Source organism: Gymnoscopelus braueri (genome assembly GCF_963280865.1).
Source record: "Gymnoscopelus braueri genome assembly, chromosome: 23".
Lineage (NCBI taxonomy): Eukaryota > Metazoa > Chordata > Actinopteri > Myctophiformes > Myctophidae > Gymnoscopelus > Gymnoscopelus braueri.
Genome location: NC_137625.1, coordinates 21170238 through 21185803, shown reverse-complemented (window position 1 = coordinate 21185803; position 15566 = coordinate 21170238). Strand labels below are relative to the sequence as shown.

The 15566-nt window shown below is 42.4% G+C and overlaps 1 protein-coding gene across 3 annotated transcripts in view; it reads right to left on the bottom strand.

Moving 5' to 3' along the window:
• Positions 1–121: 121 nt before the first annotated feature.
• The window catches only part of tulp3 (TUB like protein 3), a 36505-nt gene continuing 21060 nt past the window's right edge, over positions 122–15566 (bottom strand). The window contains exons 1-10 of one of the 3 annotated variants that reach the window (XM_080421245.1): positions 13719–13862; positions 8717–8879; positions 7909–8118; positions 5055–5179; positions 4406–4597; positions 3434–3546; positions 3084–3201; positions 2851–2949; positions 1885–2056; positions 122–349 (exon numbers count right to left, since the gene is read on the bottom strand). In XM_080421245.1, the coding sequence (XP_080277371.1) occupies positions 216–349; positions 1885–2056; positions 2851–2949; positions 3084–3201; positions 3434–3546; positions 4406–4597; positions 5055–5179; positions 7909–8118; positions 8717–8879; positions 13719–13745 (1353 nt within the window). In that variant the 5' untranslated portion in view covers positions 13746–13862 and the 3' untranslated portion in view covers positions 122–215. Of the gene's footprint in view, positions 350–1884; positions 2057–2850; positions 2950–3083; positions 3202–3433; positions 3547–4405; positions 4598–5054; positions 5180–7908; positions 8119–8716; positions 8880–13600; positions 13863–15566 lie in introns of those variants that run through there. The other 2 variants (XM_080421246.1, XM_080421244.1) reach the window with 2 other exon arrangements.

Sequence of the window (15566 nt, the reverse complement as noted above, 5' to 3'; positions counted from 1 at the left end):
GTCCTGTTGGATGTGTTAAACCGTTGGGAGACACATTAGTGTACATTAGTGTGTGCACAATTGATTCACTCCTCCCTGGGAGGAGGGATTGGGGAGGAGACAAAAGGGGTGGGGGGGAGTGCAACACAGTAAAATCCTCAGTATTCATTTATACATTTGTACCTCCGGAGAGCGCACAAATGAAACCATTTTCTCAGGAGTTTAACACTGGTGATTCATTCGCAGGCCAACTTGCTGTCAAAGCTGGACAGGCCAATGGCGAAGGCTTGCAGGGCGCACATGGGGTAGTTGTAGTCGAGAGTGAAGATGTCCTCCGCCACTCTGCCAAACTGCATGACAATGTAATCAGCTGTGAGGGAAGAGACAAAGAGCCCTTCATTACCAATTCCAAATGCATGTAAATATAAAGAGGGAGATTTACAGCACAAATGTATAGTACAAAGTTGACCGCAAAGCAACAGAGACAATGTGACTATACAGTATCAAGAAAGCATCAAACAAGACCTTGGTGTCATAAGGGACAGTGAGTTTAATTTGAAAAGCAGATAAATGCCGTTATAAGATCCTCCTTTTTTCAATTACGGCTTTTATCCAAGGCAAAGTCCTTTTTATCCTTTGTTAATTTTGGAAAGGGTGATACATGCTTTTATTACAACTCGCCTCGATTACTGCAATGCCCTATATGCTGGCATCACCCAAGCCTCGCTCTCTCGTCTGCAGCTAGTTCAAAACGCCCCCGCACGGCTTTTAACAGGAACCCGGAAACATGAACACATCACCCCCATTCTAGCCTCCCTCCACTGGCTCCCAGTACGTTTTAGAGTCCAGTTTAAGATTTTATTGTTTGTTTTTAAATCCTTAAATGGATTAGCACCAGTCTATGTCTCTGATCTCCTTAAATGATATGTGCCATCAAGATCTCTGAGGTCAGCTGACCAATTGTTGCTTGTCGTCCCTAAGGCGAGGTTGTCGTCCCTAAGGCGAGGTTTAAACAATGAGGGCATCGTGCCTTTTCAGTTGTAGCTCCCAAATTGTGGAACCAGCTACCCCGCCAGGTCAGGCTGGCTCCCACACTACCTGTTTTTAACACTCTCACCGCCGGGCCCGTAGCCTACGGGCCGATAAATCCAACTGTACAGCGCCGATCCCGTAGCCTACAGGCTGTGGTGCTTTTTCCTTTTTTTTCTCGAAAAAAAAAACTTTTTTCAATTTTCTAGTACGGCACATTTCATCGTAACACCACCGGAAATGGAATTATTCAGGATCACGTTTTGCAGATCCCGTAGGCCTCCATTCTAAAGCGCACACTGAAACGCCATTTTCTTCGATTGTAGTTTTTCTCCTCGCTGATCACTGTTTAACATAAACCGTTCTAACTACAACATGGCGGCTCCGTTTGACACGTGGTTTGGACTGGTACACGCAGGGAGATCTCCGCGATGTTTACAAACAGTGCACAGCTCAATCCTAAGGATTTTAACGAGGTCTATGGCGACGTGAAAAAAACAAAAAACAACAATAAAACGTTGGCACTGGTGAGTACATTATGAGATTAACCTCTGGCGGTCAATGTGTTAAAACCCACCACTCATTTCTATTCCTTAGCTTTTAAACCCTGATTGATAGTTGTATGTATAACTGTTTAATTGAATTGTACTGTTTTCTTGTTTGTTTTTGTATTGCATTGTGTTTTATTGTTGGTATGTGCAGCACTTTGGTCAACTCTGTTTTAGAATGTGCTCTATAAATAAAGTTGGATTGGATTGGAAGACCACCACAGTCTAACTTAAGAAAACAAAAATTATAATTTCCATGTGTAGTTAATTAACGTGATGCATTCCCAACCCTGTGCCTCCAACCGCAAAAAAAAAGACAGAAACTTACGGTCATTGTCGTGGACAATCTGAAAGTTCTTGACCGAGGCTTGAGTGACGCGGCCGTGGAAGTTGAGCACGTATGACTGGGTGTCGTCGTTCCACACGGGGGCCTTGTTGTGCAGCTCAATCAGGCTGTCCAGTGAGTGATTCTGGTACTTATTCAGCAGACTCTCCTGCTCCTGGAAAACAGCCATTATCACACCATGAATTATGCTTCACGTCACCCACATGAACGCACACACCCACATTTTGATAATCATACTGTACATGGTCTGATAATCAGGGAGTTCATCAAGGTTCTACATCCAAAGGGAACCAATATGCACATTTAGGGTTTCCCTATGTTAGAACATTGTGGAAGTACTATGGATCAGCCCCACTTAATTTTATGTTACTAATTGAAAATAGCCAATCTACAAGCTCACTGTATTTTAGGAGGTTGTCGATTGGATTTAAAATGTACAAATACAAAATGGACTGTAATGTAATGTAATGTACAATTAAATAAACGTATCGCCTATAATGACGTGCCCAAAATAGGGACACCAGGTTGACAGTGGTCATTTTTCGGGGTATAGAATTAGCCTTTCCTGTAATGGGATAGGAGTGCAAAATACTGATATCATAACTTTTTGTATAGTTGATTGGAATAATTATGTGTGGTTGTCACAAAATCCCAAGGCACACCTGGACTTGTCTCACGGCACACTGTTTGAAAGCCACGTGTGAGCTTATAGATCTGCTATTTCATTTTATTTTTTAAATGTATACAATTATTAAATATAACGCCATGCCCAAAATAGGGACGCCTCTTAATGAAAGGGTTGGTCCAAAAGCTTCCTGAAGATGTCACTGAATGTGTGACACTTTTGAAAAGGGCCTTGAGTCAAGTTTACATACAGTACGTACAGGTTGTATTTGACACAATTGACAGATACTTTCACTAACTCTAGCAGGAGAGGATAAGACTCACATTGCTTGGCCGCACAGGTACTCTCTCGAAGTTCAAGTCCATTCCCGGAATGATTACTGTCATCTTTCGTGGACCTTTGAATCCTAGCACGTTAGTCTCCTGCAGAAGATGGTTTGGCAAAGATCACTTTCATGACAACATGACACAGGGGGGAAAAAAACCCTACTGAGTGGATTGTACACGTGTATAAGCGCGTGCACTCGTGTGTCTCTTGTCTGTTGCGTTCAACCCACATAGCAGATGGCAGCCAGCTCTTGCCGTGTGTTGCTCTCATCTAGCAGTGCCCCAGGGTTCTTGCAGGGGTTGGTGCCGTTGTCATACACCGTGAACTTTGTGCCCATCAGGTTGGACCTGCAAAAACACACAAAGAGCGGTGACATGCTTGAAAGAATGTCAAAAAGGAATTCCTGTGCTACTCAATTCTCAGACGCCAGAAGGGTACTGGGTAACCGTGGAGGAGGGCTCAACACAGTTTGGGGAGGATTTGAAAGTGACATTTGACTGTAATCCATGTATTTTATTAACAAGTGACATTTTGAGATTAGTGTGCTGTGCAGAGTGAAGCACTAGAGCATGGCTTTACCTCAGTTTACCCATGAAGCTCTCTCCCTCTCGTGAAAGGTCTGTGGCATCTACTGAAATAAGGTAATTGGACGTCTTGCTCTTTTTCCTCTTCCTTCCTGCTAGCAGAAACACCTAGGGAGAGAGAGAGAGAGAAATCAGTCATCCTGCATACACTCAAGAAGAGCCTCTGTTTGTTTTATCTGTTCTTGTTCCAACATCTCATTTTCGTGTGTCTGATTACAGATGAAGGATTCGGCTAGGGTGTCTCCCCAGCCTCAGTTTGGCTTTGGGGATATACTGTATATAGGGTGGGTGATAGCTGATTTAGGGACAGAGACCATAGAAAGCGTTTTTTGAGCTGCCAGCGCCTTACTGCCATGCATTTCTATGGTAAAGACGTGCTCTTCCTAGCGCCAAGCATCGTGTTTCAGTGTTTTTCTTGGGCGGAGTGCTCAGGGCGTTTCAAGCTGAAAATAAATAAAACGTTGGCGAGGAGCACCGCTCATCAATGTCACATTGGATTCTCCTGGCGGTGTCTGACAACCCAGCCATTTACGACCCGACTTCTGAATCTTTAGCACAACCATGAGTCAATGTTTACCGTTGTTTCAGCTACCCCATTTGAGCTAATAATGCAGATGACACGACGTTTAAGCACAGCAATGGTTGATGGGTTTGAATGTTGCGGGCGTCAATAAACACTCCACGCAAGAACTCAGGACCTCCTCTGCTCATAAAACGCTTTCTGTGGACACGGCCAGGCTCTAGGTAGCTAGGTGTGACTACATCAGTCCCCAAACACACTCAAGAAGAGCCTCTGTGTGTGGACAGTTTGTTTTATCTGTTCTTGTTCTAACATATATACTTATTTCCACTTGTCTGTCACATTATGGCTACAACTACGGTTGGAAATAAATGATGGGAAATGTAACGACAAGCTTCACATAATACTACATGGATGCTCCTCAAAAGCAATGCCTCGTTCTCTCACCCTCCTGCCGTCCTCTCTCTCCATGTGCATGAAGTAGGTGGGATAGAGGCCCCGGTCCATGCCCTTCTTGTCGCGGGTGATGCGGCACTTGACGGTGACGCCACGCGGGGCCGGACGCAGCACAAACTCCTCCAGGTTGTCCACGTCGATTAGTGAGCTCTCTGCTGTGGGCGAGCCGGGGGGCACCAGCTCCTGATGGAGTCAATCAATCAATGTATTATTCATGTTTAACCCATTCAAGCCGGGAACGCAGCTCTGTCATATGTTTGAAAAATCTTGAAAATGAAGTGCAAATCTTAGTTTGAATATATATATTTTCAACATCTGTAACATTTGTAACTCAAATCTTTCCTTCTGAGGGTCCCTGGAACAAGATATTTTACAAATGTTTGCTTTAAAATAATATATGTTGAACGATTTTCACGATCTTTCAAAAATAGCAGATATACAAGCGCATAACGCGGCACTCGGTGCCGCGTTATGCGCTTGTATATCTGCTATTTTTGAATAGCCAAAGACATTTTAAAAAAAGCGTTCCCTGTCTTAAAGGGTTAATGGAGTAATCATTGACAAAACACGAAACCCTGAAGACATTGAGGATTAAGACATCAAAAGGTTTCTGTGGCATTTAACAGGCTACAATACATACTGAATTGGACTTGATGCTGGAGGCAGAGGCGGGCCTGGTGGCATCTGCATTAGGGGACAGGGAGCATGTCCGTTCTTCCACTCCATCCTCACTGGCCTCGTCATAGTTCATACTGCCAGACAGACCTGGGTGAAGGAGAAGAGGCGTGAATGAGCGGTAATGATATATTGCGGTGGCCAAGTCAAATGTCAGATGTATGAATATGGTCAATTAGGGATGTTTTCACCAAGTTAATTCCAGAATATCTATTCATCTCCTCAATTTCAAATCCAAATGTATTTTCACTTATTCCCAAGACTGTCTATAAATATTCATTATGCAGTTAAAAAAAATAAAAGAACGTATTTCTTTATCACGGGCCAACCCGAGTTCAGATCCATTAGAGCACAGCGATCGCTTAATTTAAAAGTAAATGAACAATCCACAGTCTGTTGACCATAGAAACAAAGACAAGATTACTTGATTTGGCAGCTGGCGCCCTGCCCACTATTCAAGCCCCCAAATGTGTCTGCCCACCTCTGCTAAAACGCCCGTCACAGCCTGCATGCAGCCTTTTTACAGCTCCAAGAGAGGTAGGATGTGTTAATTTAACCACATTAACCATGGTGTCCCTATTTCAGGCATGTCTTTATGGGCACATGTGCTCACATGTGAGCTTGTAGATCCGCTGCTTTCATAATTTGTCATAGAAAAATATTTTGATTGAATAGGGTCATCAAATATGAATGTACTTAAAAATGTCCTCCCGGTTCTATTTCCTTTGGCTTCCTGAGAGGCTTGGACAAATGCATGGGGGACAAATACCTGCTGGTGCTCTCATTAACCCATTCAATCTGGGAACACATAGGCTACTGTGTCATTTTAGATTTTTAGCTATAAGCATTATTTTACACTTTGGGCTAATCAAAAACAGAAGATATACAAGCTCATAATTTGTGCGAATATGAATTGAATATATATGTTTTTCAGAACATTTTCAACTCAAATCTTTGCTTCTGGTGATTCTACAAATGTCTTTTAAAAAGATTATGTTGCTATAATATCAGTGGTTCTCAAACTCTTTTCATGTCAAGGACCCCCAAAATTATATGTATTTGTCCGCGGACCCCCATCTCAATATTTTGTTCCAGGGACCCCCAGAAGCAAAGAGTTTTTGAGTTAAAAATGTATATATATATAATTATTATTATTTTATATTTTTTCAAAGATTTGCACAAATGTTCGTGATTTTTCAAAAATAGCAGATCTACAAGCTCATAGCGCGGCACTCGGTGCCGCGCTATGAGCTTGTAGATCTGCTATTTTTTAATAGCCAAAGAAATCTAAAATGACACAGATGCTTTCCCGGTCGTAATGGCTTAAACCTTTGAATGGATATGACCAACCACATTCTGGGTGTAAATGGACTGCATTTGTATCGCGCCGTTCTAGTTTTTCCGAACCATTCAATGCGCTTTACAATGTAATTCACATTCACCCATCGCAATGGCACAGATACACCATTACACGTTATATGCTAATCCTGCACACATTCACACCCAGACAGGGGGAGGCAACCATCTTGCTCAAACTCGACATGCAGCCAGGAGGAGCCGGGATTCGAACAAGAAACCTTCCGACCACCAGACGGACGCCGCTCTACCTCCTGAGCCACTGCCGGTGTGAGCAGGTCGATTTGAGCTCCGGTCTGACCCCCTTCTCTGTGTCTTGAAGCATGGAGGTGTAGTATAATAGTTCACAGTATGGATGACAGCAGCTCATAATATGCAGTGCATTATGAATGATGTGCCGACCCTATAATTTAACCCATTCAATACGGGAACGCATCAGTGTCATTTTTAAGATTTCTTTGGCTATTAAAAAAATAGCAGATCTACAAGCTCATAGCGTGGCACCGAGTGCCGTGCTATGAGCTTGTAGATCTGCTATTTTTGGGGGGAAAAACTAATTGTGAAAATGTGTGCAACATAAGCAACATAAGTTTTAAAAAAAAGAAACTGTTAGGATTTAGAAGACATTTGTAGAATCCCCCAGAAGCAAAGATTTGAGTTAATGTTCGCTTAAAAAATATAAATATTCAAAGATTTGCACACATTTTCAAGCTTTTTCAAAAAGATTGCAGATCTACAAGCGCGACACTCTGTGCCACGCTATGAGCTTGTATATTTGCTATTTTTGAATAGCTAAAGTATAAGATGATGGTTAAAGTGGTTCAAATCTAAAATGACAGAGATGCTTTCGCGGTCTTCAATGGGTTAATGAGCCATTTCTCACTGTGTCACTATCAATCTCACCCCCGTCCTACTTCCCTGCAGCACACGGCGGTGGCTGTGTAGTGTCTTACGCTGAACCACATTACCTCAGCCGTCAAAATGTTTTCAAAAATGTTATTTATTTTCAAAAATAGAGGAAATTACAGATCTACAAGCTGACAACGTGTCACAATGTGAAAAGTTGTGAGCTTGTAGATCGGCTATTTACACTATGTGTTGTACAATGAAGTATGTACGGCTTAAAGGGCAAGACCACTTTGGTAGAGGTTTGGGTTGTGTAGTTACCTCGCCATGATGTAACTCCAAAGGTGGTCAAGAAATAAAAAAAATATTGCTGCATTGATTAGACGCGTTGTGAGCTTGTAGATCTGCTATTTTCAGAGCGCAACCAAACATAAAATGACTTCTACTGGATCTCTTCTCCACTAGTCCCTAATATTTTAGTCTAGTTTTTATTCTCAGTTTTAGTCATCGTAGCTTAGTTTTTATTTAGTTTTGTTTCATCAGTAAAAAAAGGTAGTCGACGAAATTTTTCGTGTCGACGAAATCAACACTGATCCCGGCACCTATTTAGTTCCCACCTCGTTTCTGCAGCAGCTCGTGGATGTCCGTCTTGGGCTCCAGGAGTGTCTCCGTGTCCCCGTCCCTCTCAGGTTCTTCAGCGGTGGGGGGCTGGGGCTGTGCGTGGAGGGGCTGCGGTTGTAGCTGTGGCTGGCTCACGGACAGAATCTGGATTTTTGCACCCAGGTCAGGGGTTTCTGCGCCCAGGAATGCAGCAGGACCATCGATACCTAGAGTGTCCGTCAACAGAGTGCGTGTGTGTGTCAACTGTTTCTTTATAGCATTGGTTCTCAAAGTAGGGTCCGGGGACCCCCAGGGGTCCTTGGGGGGGTACCAGGAGGTCCCCAGCTAAATTAGCTACTAAATTAGCGTCACAGTCATTTTAACCACTATAAACATTATACTTTGGCTATTCAAAAATAGCAGTTCTACAAGCTTGTAGATCTGCTATTTTTGAAAAGTCGTGTCAATGTGTGCAAATCTTTCGCAAATCTTTGAATATATATATTTTTTAAAGTGAACAAATCTTTGCTTCCGGAGGTCACTGTCACAAAATATGAGAAGGGGGTCCGCAGCCAAATATGTATCATTTAGGGGGTCCTTCACATCAAAACGCTTGAGAACCACTGCTTTATGGAGTTCAGAATCACATCTCCTCTCTCTGTATTAAAACCCTTGCTTATCATACTGAGTGGCTCGGCAGCACAAACGTGGGGTGGGTTTCTTTGTCTTTATTCTTTATTTACAGAGCACTATACATACAGCTCGCCTGAAACAAACGAAAGAAAGTCTTTGCTAATGATCTCATACGCCTTAACCTTTACTCACCATCCATGATGACATCGCTAGTCATGCTGAGGCGAGACTCGACCAGCGGCGCCTGCTCCTCGCTGCGCCGCGGCCTGGAGCGCCGCGGCCGGGCCTCGGGGTTGGGCTGCACCATCAGAGGCTCCTGTCGCTTCCTCCGCTGCTTCTGCTCCAACAGCGCCCTCTGTGGACCGAGGCAGGGACAGTGTTTAGTAACAGTTTAAGAGTGACTTTGAGAGCCGTTTCACCGTACAATGTAAGTCAATGAGGACCATATATTGAATGATCAAATTCTAATCAATGGAGCAATTATTGTTTATTTCTAGTCCACCTTTGGAGTTACATCATGGCAAGGTACCTACACATCCCAAAACTCTACCTAAGTGGTCTTGGTATGGTCATTACTGTAGGTGTGATAGGATATGAACCTTGAAATGGCAATGCTACTTTACATTTCATTCTGCATACCTCACCACTCCTATGAAATAAACTGTATGAGGTCAGTCCCATCAAGTTACTGTGCTGTACATAGAATAACTTTGGCGGATAAAGTCTACTAAACAAGCAACTGGCAGCTACAAAGTTCTTTATGGCATGAGTGAATGTTTTTGTTCAGTGGATAGGGCTAGTAGTACTTTCCCTGCCCCAAATAACTCATTAATGAAGAAATAAAACCCAATGCAGACCTCAACACCAGTAAGAATATCACTAACATCATTAACCCATTAAAGCCTGAGTCCGATTCTTAAAATGTTTTCTAAATCCTAACAGTTTTTTGAAAAAATATATAAAACATATTTTTTCACGATTTTTCAAAAATAGCAGATCTACAAGCTCATAGCACGGCACTCGGTGCCTCGCTATGAGCTTGTATATCTGCTATTTTTGAATAGCCCGAAGAAATCTAAAATGACACCCCGGTCTAAATGGGTTAAAGTAACTATCTCTTTACAATAAAGAACAGCCTGTCCTGTATATTAAACCATGAATCACAGATTTCTAGCTCAGACTGATGTCCTTGCTGTATCACACCCTCATCAGATGTAAATGGTGTATTTCTATAGCGCCTTTATCCAAAGCGCTTTACAAATGTGTATTATACTCGCTCATTCCCACACATTCACAAACTATGCAAGCTACCGACCTGCTTATCAGGAGGGGTTCAGTGACTTGCTCAAGGACACTCTGACACAAAGCCAATGTCGGCCTTTTGTTGTCATGTCATTGCTCACTCTCTTTTCTCCATTCTGTCTTCTCCTCCCTTTCCTACTTCCTCTGTTGCTGAGGTACATATAGGGATATGACAGCCTATCTGGGTACAAAACCACCAACTTCATTTCAACGAATCCCTCACCCACTGTGCCACACAATAATACTGTGTGTCTTTTCTTAGCAAAGGAGAGAGTATCTGCACTTCACCGGACACTTAGCCGGTCTGATTGCAGGGTGATAGTTATGGTACTCACCATTGTATTTTATATAACGAGGTTGGATGGCTCTCCTTGGCAGAGAGACGAGAACTGCACTGGCATCTGTTCTTGTATAAAGCCATTCTTGGAGATTGTCCTAGCTACATCTCGTCATTTTTGGAATGGGCCCCCGCTGGACCCTATCACACCCGTTCAAGTAGTTTTCTCACATTTAAGGTGCCCAGTGCCCACGGTCAACTCTGAATTTGGTAGATCTGCTTTTAGCTTCTGTGGTCCTACCACATGGAATGACCTGCAGACTACATTGAATTTAACCACTCTAGTACCCTTCAGTCGTTTTAGAACCCAGATGTAATGTATTTTTAAACTGTGATGTTGTATTACTCGACGACACTGCAAATGAGTTTAACTTGTAATTTCGAGAATAAATAAATCTTGAATGAATGAATGTCTCAGAAACAGAACTAAACAATATCTGATAAAGAAAAGAGTGCTGGAGCACATGGACACATTATCAATACGTTTATCTTCCGTTTATCAGATATGTCTTATCTTGGTGGAGGCCAGCGTATAGCATCTCTGGGCCTATTGGCTGGTTTGCACCGACTCTAGATCATCTATTGTTGACTGTAAACAGTTTCTGATAACATTTTAGGCAAGAAATAGGCAATACCGCAGCTCAATATTGATTCAATTCACATTTACCACTGTAGGGTTGTCACTTGTCATGATCATGACATTTTAGTTGACAATTAACTGTCCTACTAATAATTGTGATTAATGATCGCTCTGCAAGCAATTAAAATCGACAAGCTCACAACCGACATTTTAGAAAATCTTCTTCTAAATGCCCAAAACAGGGACGCCAGGTTGAAAGTTATTAAATGAGCGTCGACAATGAGGTGAAAATAATGATGGAAATAGGACATTTCTGTTCATTCCATCCAGCTGTTTTTATACAGCTGAATGGAAAGATATTATGCAAAATAATTGCGATAAGCTCAATAAATTGTGATCGGGCGATTATGTAATAATTATGAAAGGCTTATGAGTGAACACTGTCGACAGTTTCATTCTCAGGTCCGTCATAAACAGGTCGGGACTGTGGAGCTCTTTCATCTTAAAAATAACGAACAACCGAAAATAGGCTATCTACAAGCTTACAACACGTCGCAGCGTGACGTGCTTGTAGAGCTATTTTCAGTGTATGGCATGATGCTTGCATAGAAACACAAATAACGCACATCCTCCGTTCCTTGGTGCTGAGCCAAACTGTAAGAACAGTAATATAAGAACAAAGCGGGCCTTATCTGCTGTTTGTTACAAATAAATATGTAACCTTTGGAGCATTCAAAAAGTGAGTTGAGAGCCCTGCTTTGTTCTTATGCTTTCATAGAACAGTGGTTCTCAAATGTTTTCATGTCAAGGACCCCCAAATTGACACTTATTAGCCCACGGACCCCCATTTGAAAAGATATGCCATCAGGGACCCCCATAAGAGAAGATTTTTACGGCTCTAGCAGTGATTTTCAACCATTTCAATCAAATTTCAAGGACCCCCAGTTTGACATGCATTATTAGGCTACGGACCCCCATTTAATGGCATTTCTATCTCTGGGACCCCAATTTATATTGTAAAATCAGTGTTAATTTAACTCAGAGAGTGTACAAATGGAACCAAATGGACCCGTTAGGGTCTCTGAGTTACAGACCCATAAGGGACCGTTTGGTTCCTAACTATCCATCATTTAGCTGGGGACCCCCTGGAACTCCCTCAAGGACCCCTGGGGGTCCCCGGACCCCACTTTGAGAACCAATGTCATAGAAGACATGCTGACTTCTATGGAATTCAAATGACTGAAACCAGTCGTAGTGACTGAGAACGTTAATGTATGTGTGGTGTGGTTTTAGTGGAAGAAACCCAGGCCACCACCACTTTGTGAAGAGGCTCAGCAAAAATGTGAAAAATGCCCACTTTGTTTTGTTTTGTTTTGTTTCGCAGGCCCTGGGCTCCTGGGTCACTGTGGTACGAGCAGGCAATGTATTATGCGAGTGCATTAATTAGAGCTCCAAAAACCATAACAAGGCCTGTTTAGAGATGTCGCTGTTTACTGGGCTGGAAAGGACAGCATGGGCCTGGTCAAGTGCAAAGAGGCTTTCATAACACATCAGTCATTGTGCTAGCAGCACTGAGAAAAAAAAGTGTGACACATTCTGTAGGTCTGTCAAAATTACAACATTTAAGTTGACGATTAATTGTCACAAATAATGTTGTTATTAACGAATTCATAGTGTTTTTGGCATTGGAACATATGAATACAAATTTAATTTCTGTTTGCCGTTTTTAGCATTCGTAATCAGAAATTATACAGGGCATATGACAAATAACTTATTATACAAAGAAATTACTGAAGATTATTTAATCTTTTAAAGAAAATGTAGAAATAGCTTGTAGATCTGCTATTTCGGTGTGGTGACACACAAACATGCATGCTCGCACACATACACTCAGGTGGGGAACCTGAAGCATTTAATATGCCACATTTACAAAAGTTTTTTTTTAATTTGTTGACATTTCAAACAACTTTTTTTGTGGAGAACCACAATTTGCATTTGTCTTTAATGGGGATATAAATAAATGTGTCAAATGAATAAAACATTAGCAAGACTATCATTGTGAACATCATGATAGTTAATATTTAGAAATGAATGCCAAATTTGAAGACAAAAAACAAATACTGTATGATGAGAAATAAGCCAAGGAGTTTTCTGACAATTGCGTTTTAGAGCTGATTTGAACTAGCTTCTTTGTTGTTGTATTGAAGCTGCTGTTTTTCTAGTCAAGCAGTCTAGAGGCAAATGCTTCCCGCCAGCAAAGCAGCATGTTTTGTCTTCCCTACTTAAATGTGAGCGCCCAGCTCTATTTTAAGCTGATCCATTGTAGTTTTGCTTTCCTTTTGTAAAGACTGGGCACTTGGCATTTTGAGACCAGGATGTGACTCCATTCAGTCTCTCATGCTCCTTCCTGTGCGAGCCCAAACATGGAATTAGAAACAAAACAAAAAAAGGGTAGTGGTCTAATGTAAATAGCAGATGGGATCACCAAGGAGATATTCACACATGAGGAAGTGTGTCCCCACCATTGAGACCTGATAACAACCATATCACCAAAAGGACAACCACCAAAATGCACAGCACAGAACAAGCAGAAGTATGTCTGTCTGGGATACTTTACACCCCAACAAACAATATGCACGCACGCACACACACACACACACACACGTGTGTGTGCATGCGTGCGTGCCACACACACTCTCAGGGGTACACCCTGAAATGAAATAATTTTAGCAAAAAAAAGCTAAGACACAAAGGCAGACAGATGGACAGACAAAATTGCACACAAATTGCCTTCTTTCAAATCACTCAGGTCACGACAACTGTCAAAAAATAGCCCAGACGTTAGAAAGTTACTAACCCATTCCAATGACATCCTGAACGGGAGCGCTACGCAAAAGTACAAGCACAAGTTTCTCTATGGAACATAAGCTCCGGGTGCCATCGCCCCTCGAGACCAGATGAAGCTACAGGCTCACCCACTGAACTGCACTCCCGCTGGGCATAGTAGCTCCGACTCCTTGGTCCCCCTCTCTCTTCCCTGGAACCAGGGTTCGGAAGGAGAGCAGCCTGACAGCCTCTGTCTACGCTCTGCGGTCCTACAGCAGCAGGAAGGGTGGCCGTCTCTCATCCAAAGACTGAGAGGCAACGTGAGCGCGAGTAAGAGCCTGTGTATGTGTGTGTGTGTGAGAGAGAGAGAGAGAGAGAGAGAGTGTGCGGTCACTGTCGCTAACTGAATCAGCAGTCATTAGCGCTCCACCACCAGAGGGGAGAGAGAGTGAGGGAGAGTGATGGAGGCAGAAAGGGATCAGAGAGGAGTTGAATTAAGAAAGACAGGTGAATTGCTGAAAGAGCAGAACAGTCTTGTCAAAAACCCTCCTTTCAATGCTTTTTTTACGGTGCTGTTTAGTGTGAGATGGACAAACTGTTATAGATAAAGGAAAACACGAAGGTGGGGATTGTTAAGACTGTGTGTGTGGTGTTATGTAAGGACATGGGGCTCTTTAGTGAGGCTTTTTGGAATCACTGTGCAATACACACAGCTGCGCTGCGTACACACACACACACACACACACACACACACACACACACACACACACACACACACACACACACACACACACACACACACACACACACACACACACACACACACACACACACACACACACACACACACACACACACACACACACACACACACACACACACACACACACACACACATCTCCTAACAGCCTAAAACCCTGCACTAAATCCACCTCTCTTTGAACCCATCTTCCAGCCTAACATTGTGGAATATGGCAGCCAGCTTAAATCAAGGCTATTTCTTTGCTCTGCCCGAGTGCAGTTGGGGACAAGGATAAGCACATCTCAACGGAACTCTGGGAAAGAGGATTTTTTAAATAGGGAACGATCACTTAACTCAAGGGCTCTGTCAGAGAATAGTGCTGTATTGTATTCAAGACCACCTAAAACCAGACAAAGTTGAGACCGAGACCAAAGGGGCAGAAGAAGAAATCCTTAAAGAAGAGTCCATAAAATAGTTTAAGTAAAATACAAATACGTAGATACATAATACATATTATGTATACAAATATAACAAACAGATACATATATAGATACAAATAAATTACACCACCATAGTATGTAGCACTTAACCACTTGAACCCTAGCATCCCTATTCTTGGGGAACATTCACCAAAAATAGCCAATCAACAATATGTTGTGTTGCAACGTGTTGTGAGCTTGTAGATCTGCTATTTTCAGCAAAGAGATTTGGTGTATAGGCGGGAAAAAGTGTGGACCAAGTACAGAGCCTACCCTTCTAAGTATTAGTTTACTACAGCCATAATAGAAAAACAAACAACACACACACACGCACGCACGCACGCACGCACAACAACAAAAAAGATTCAGTTGAGCAGAAAATGAAGTCATTCATATTCTGAAAGACGGCTCAGCAGACAAACAGACAAGCTCACAAACACAGTGGCAGAGGTTGTGTTAGCCCACGGATTCCCAAACTTTTTCAGCTCAAGACCAAAAAGATACATTTGGCGTCTCCCCGGGACCAAAGCGTAAAAAAAAAATACATTATCAATTAACCACTGTTTAATAGTGAAAATAGCTCCGGGACAAGCTCACAAGCCCACTTGGATGAGCTACAAAAGCTCACTGGGATAAGCTTGTAGATCTATTTCTTAAAAGTTTTCCAAATGTATGGAATTCTTTAAATTTTTTGAAATTTCTGAACATTGTTTGACACTTTCTTTTTTGGGTCCCGACACATTGTCCGGGAACCACTGTATTCGCCCATTCCCTAT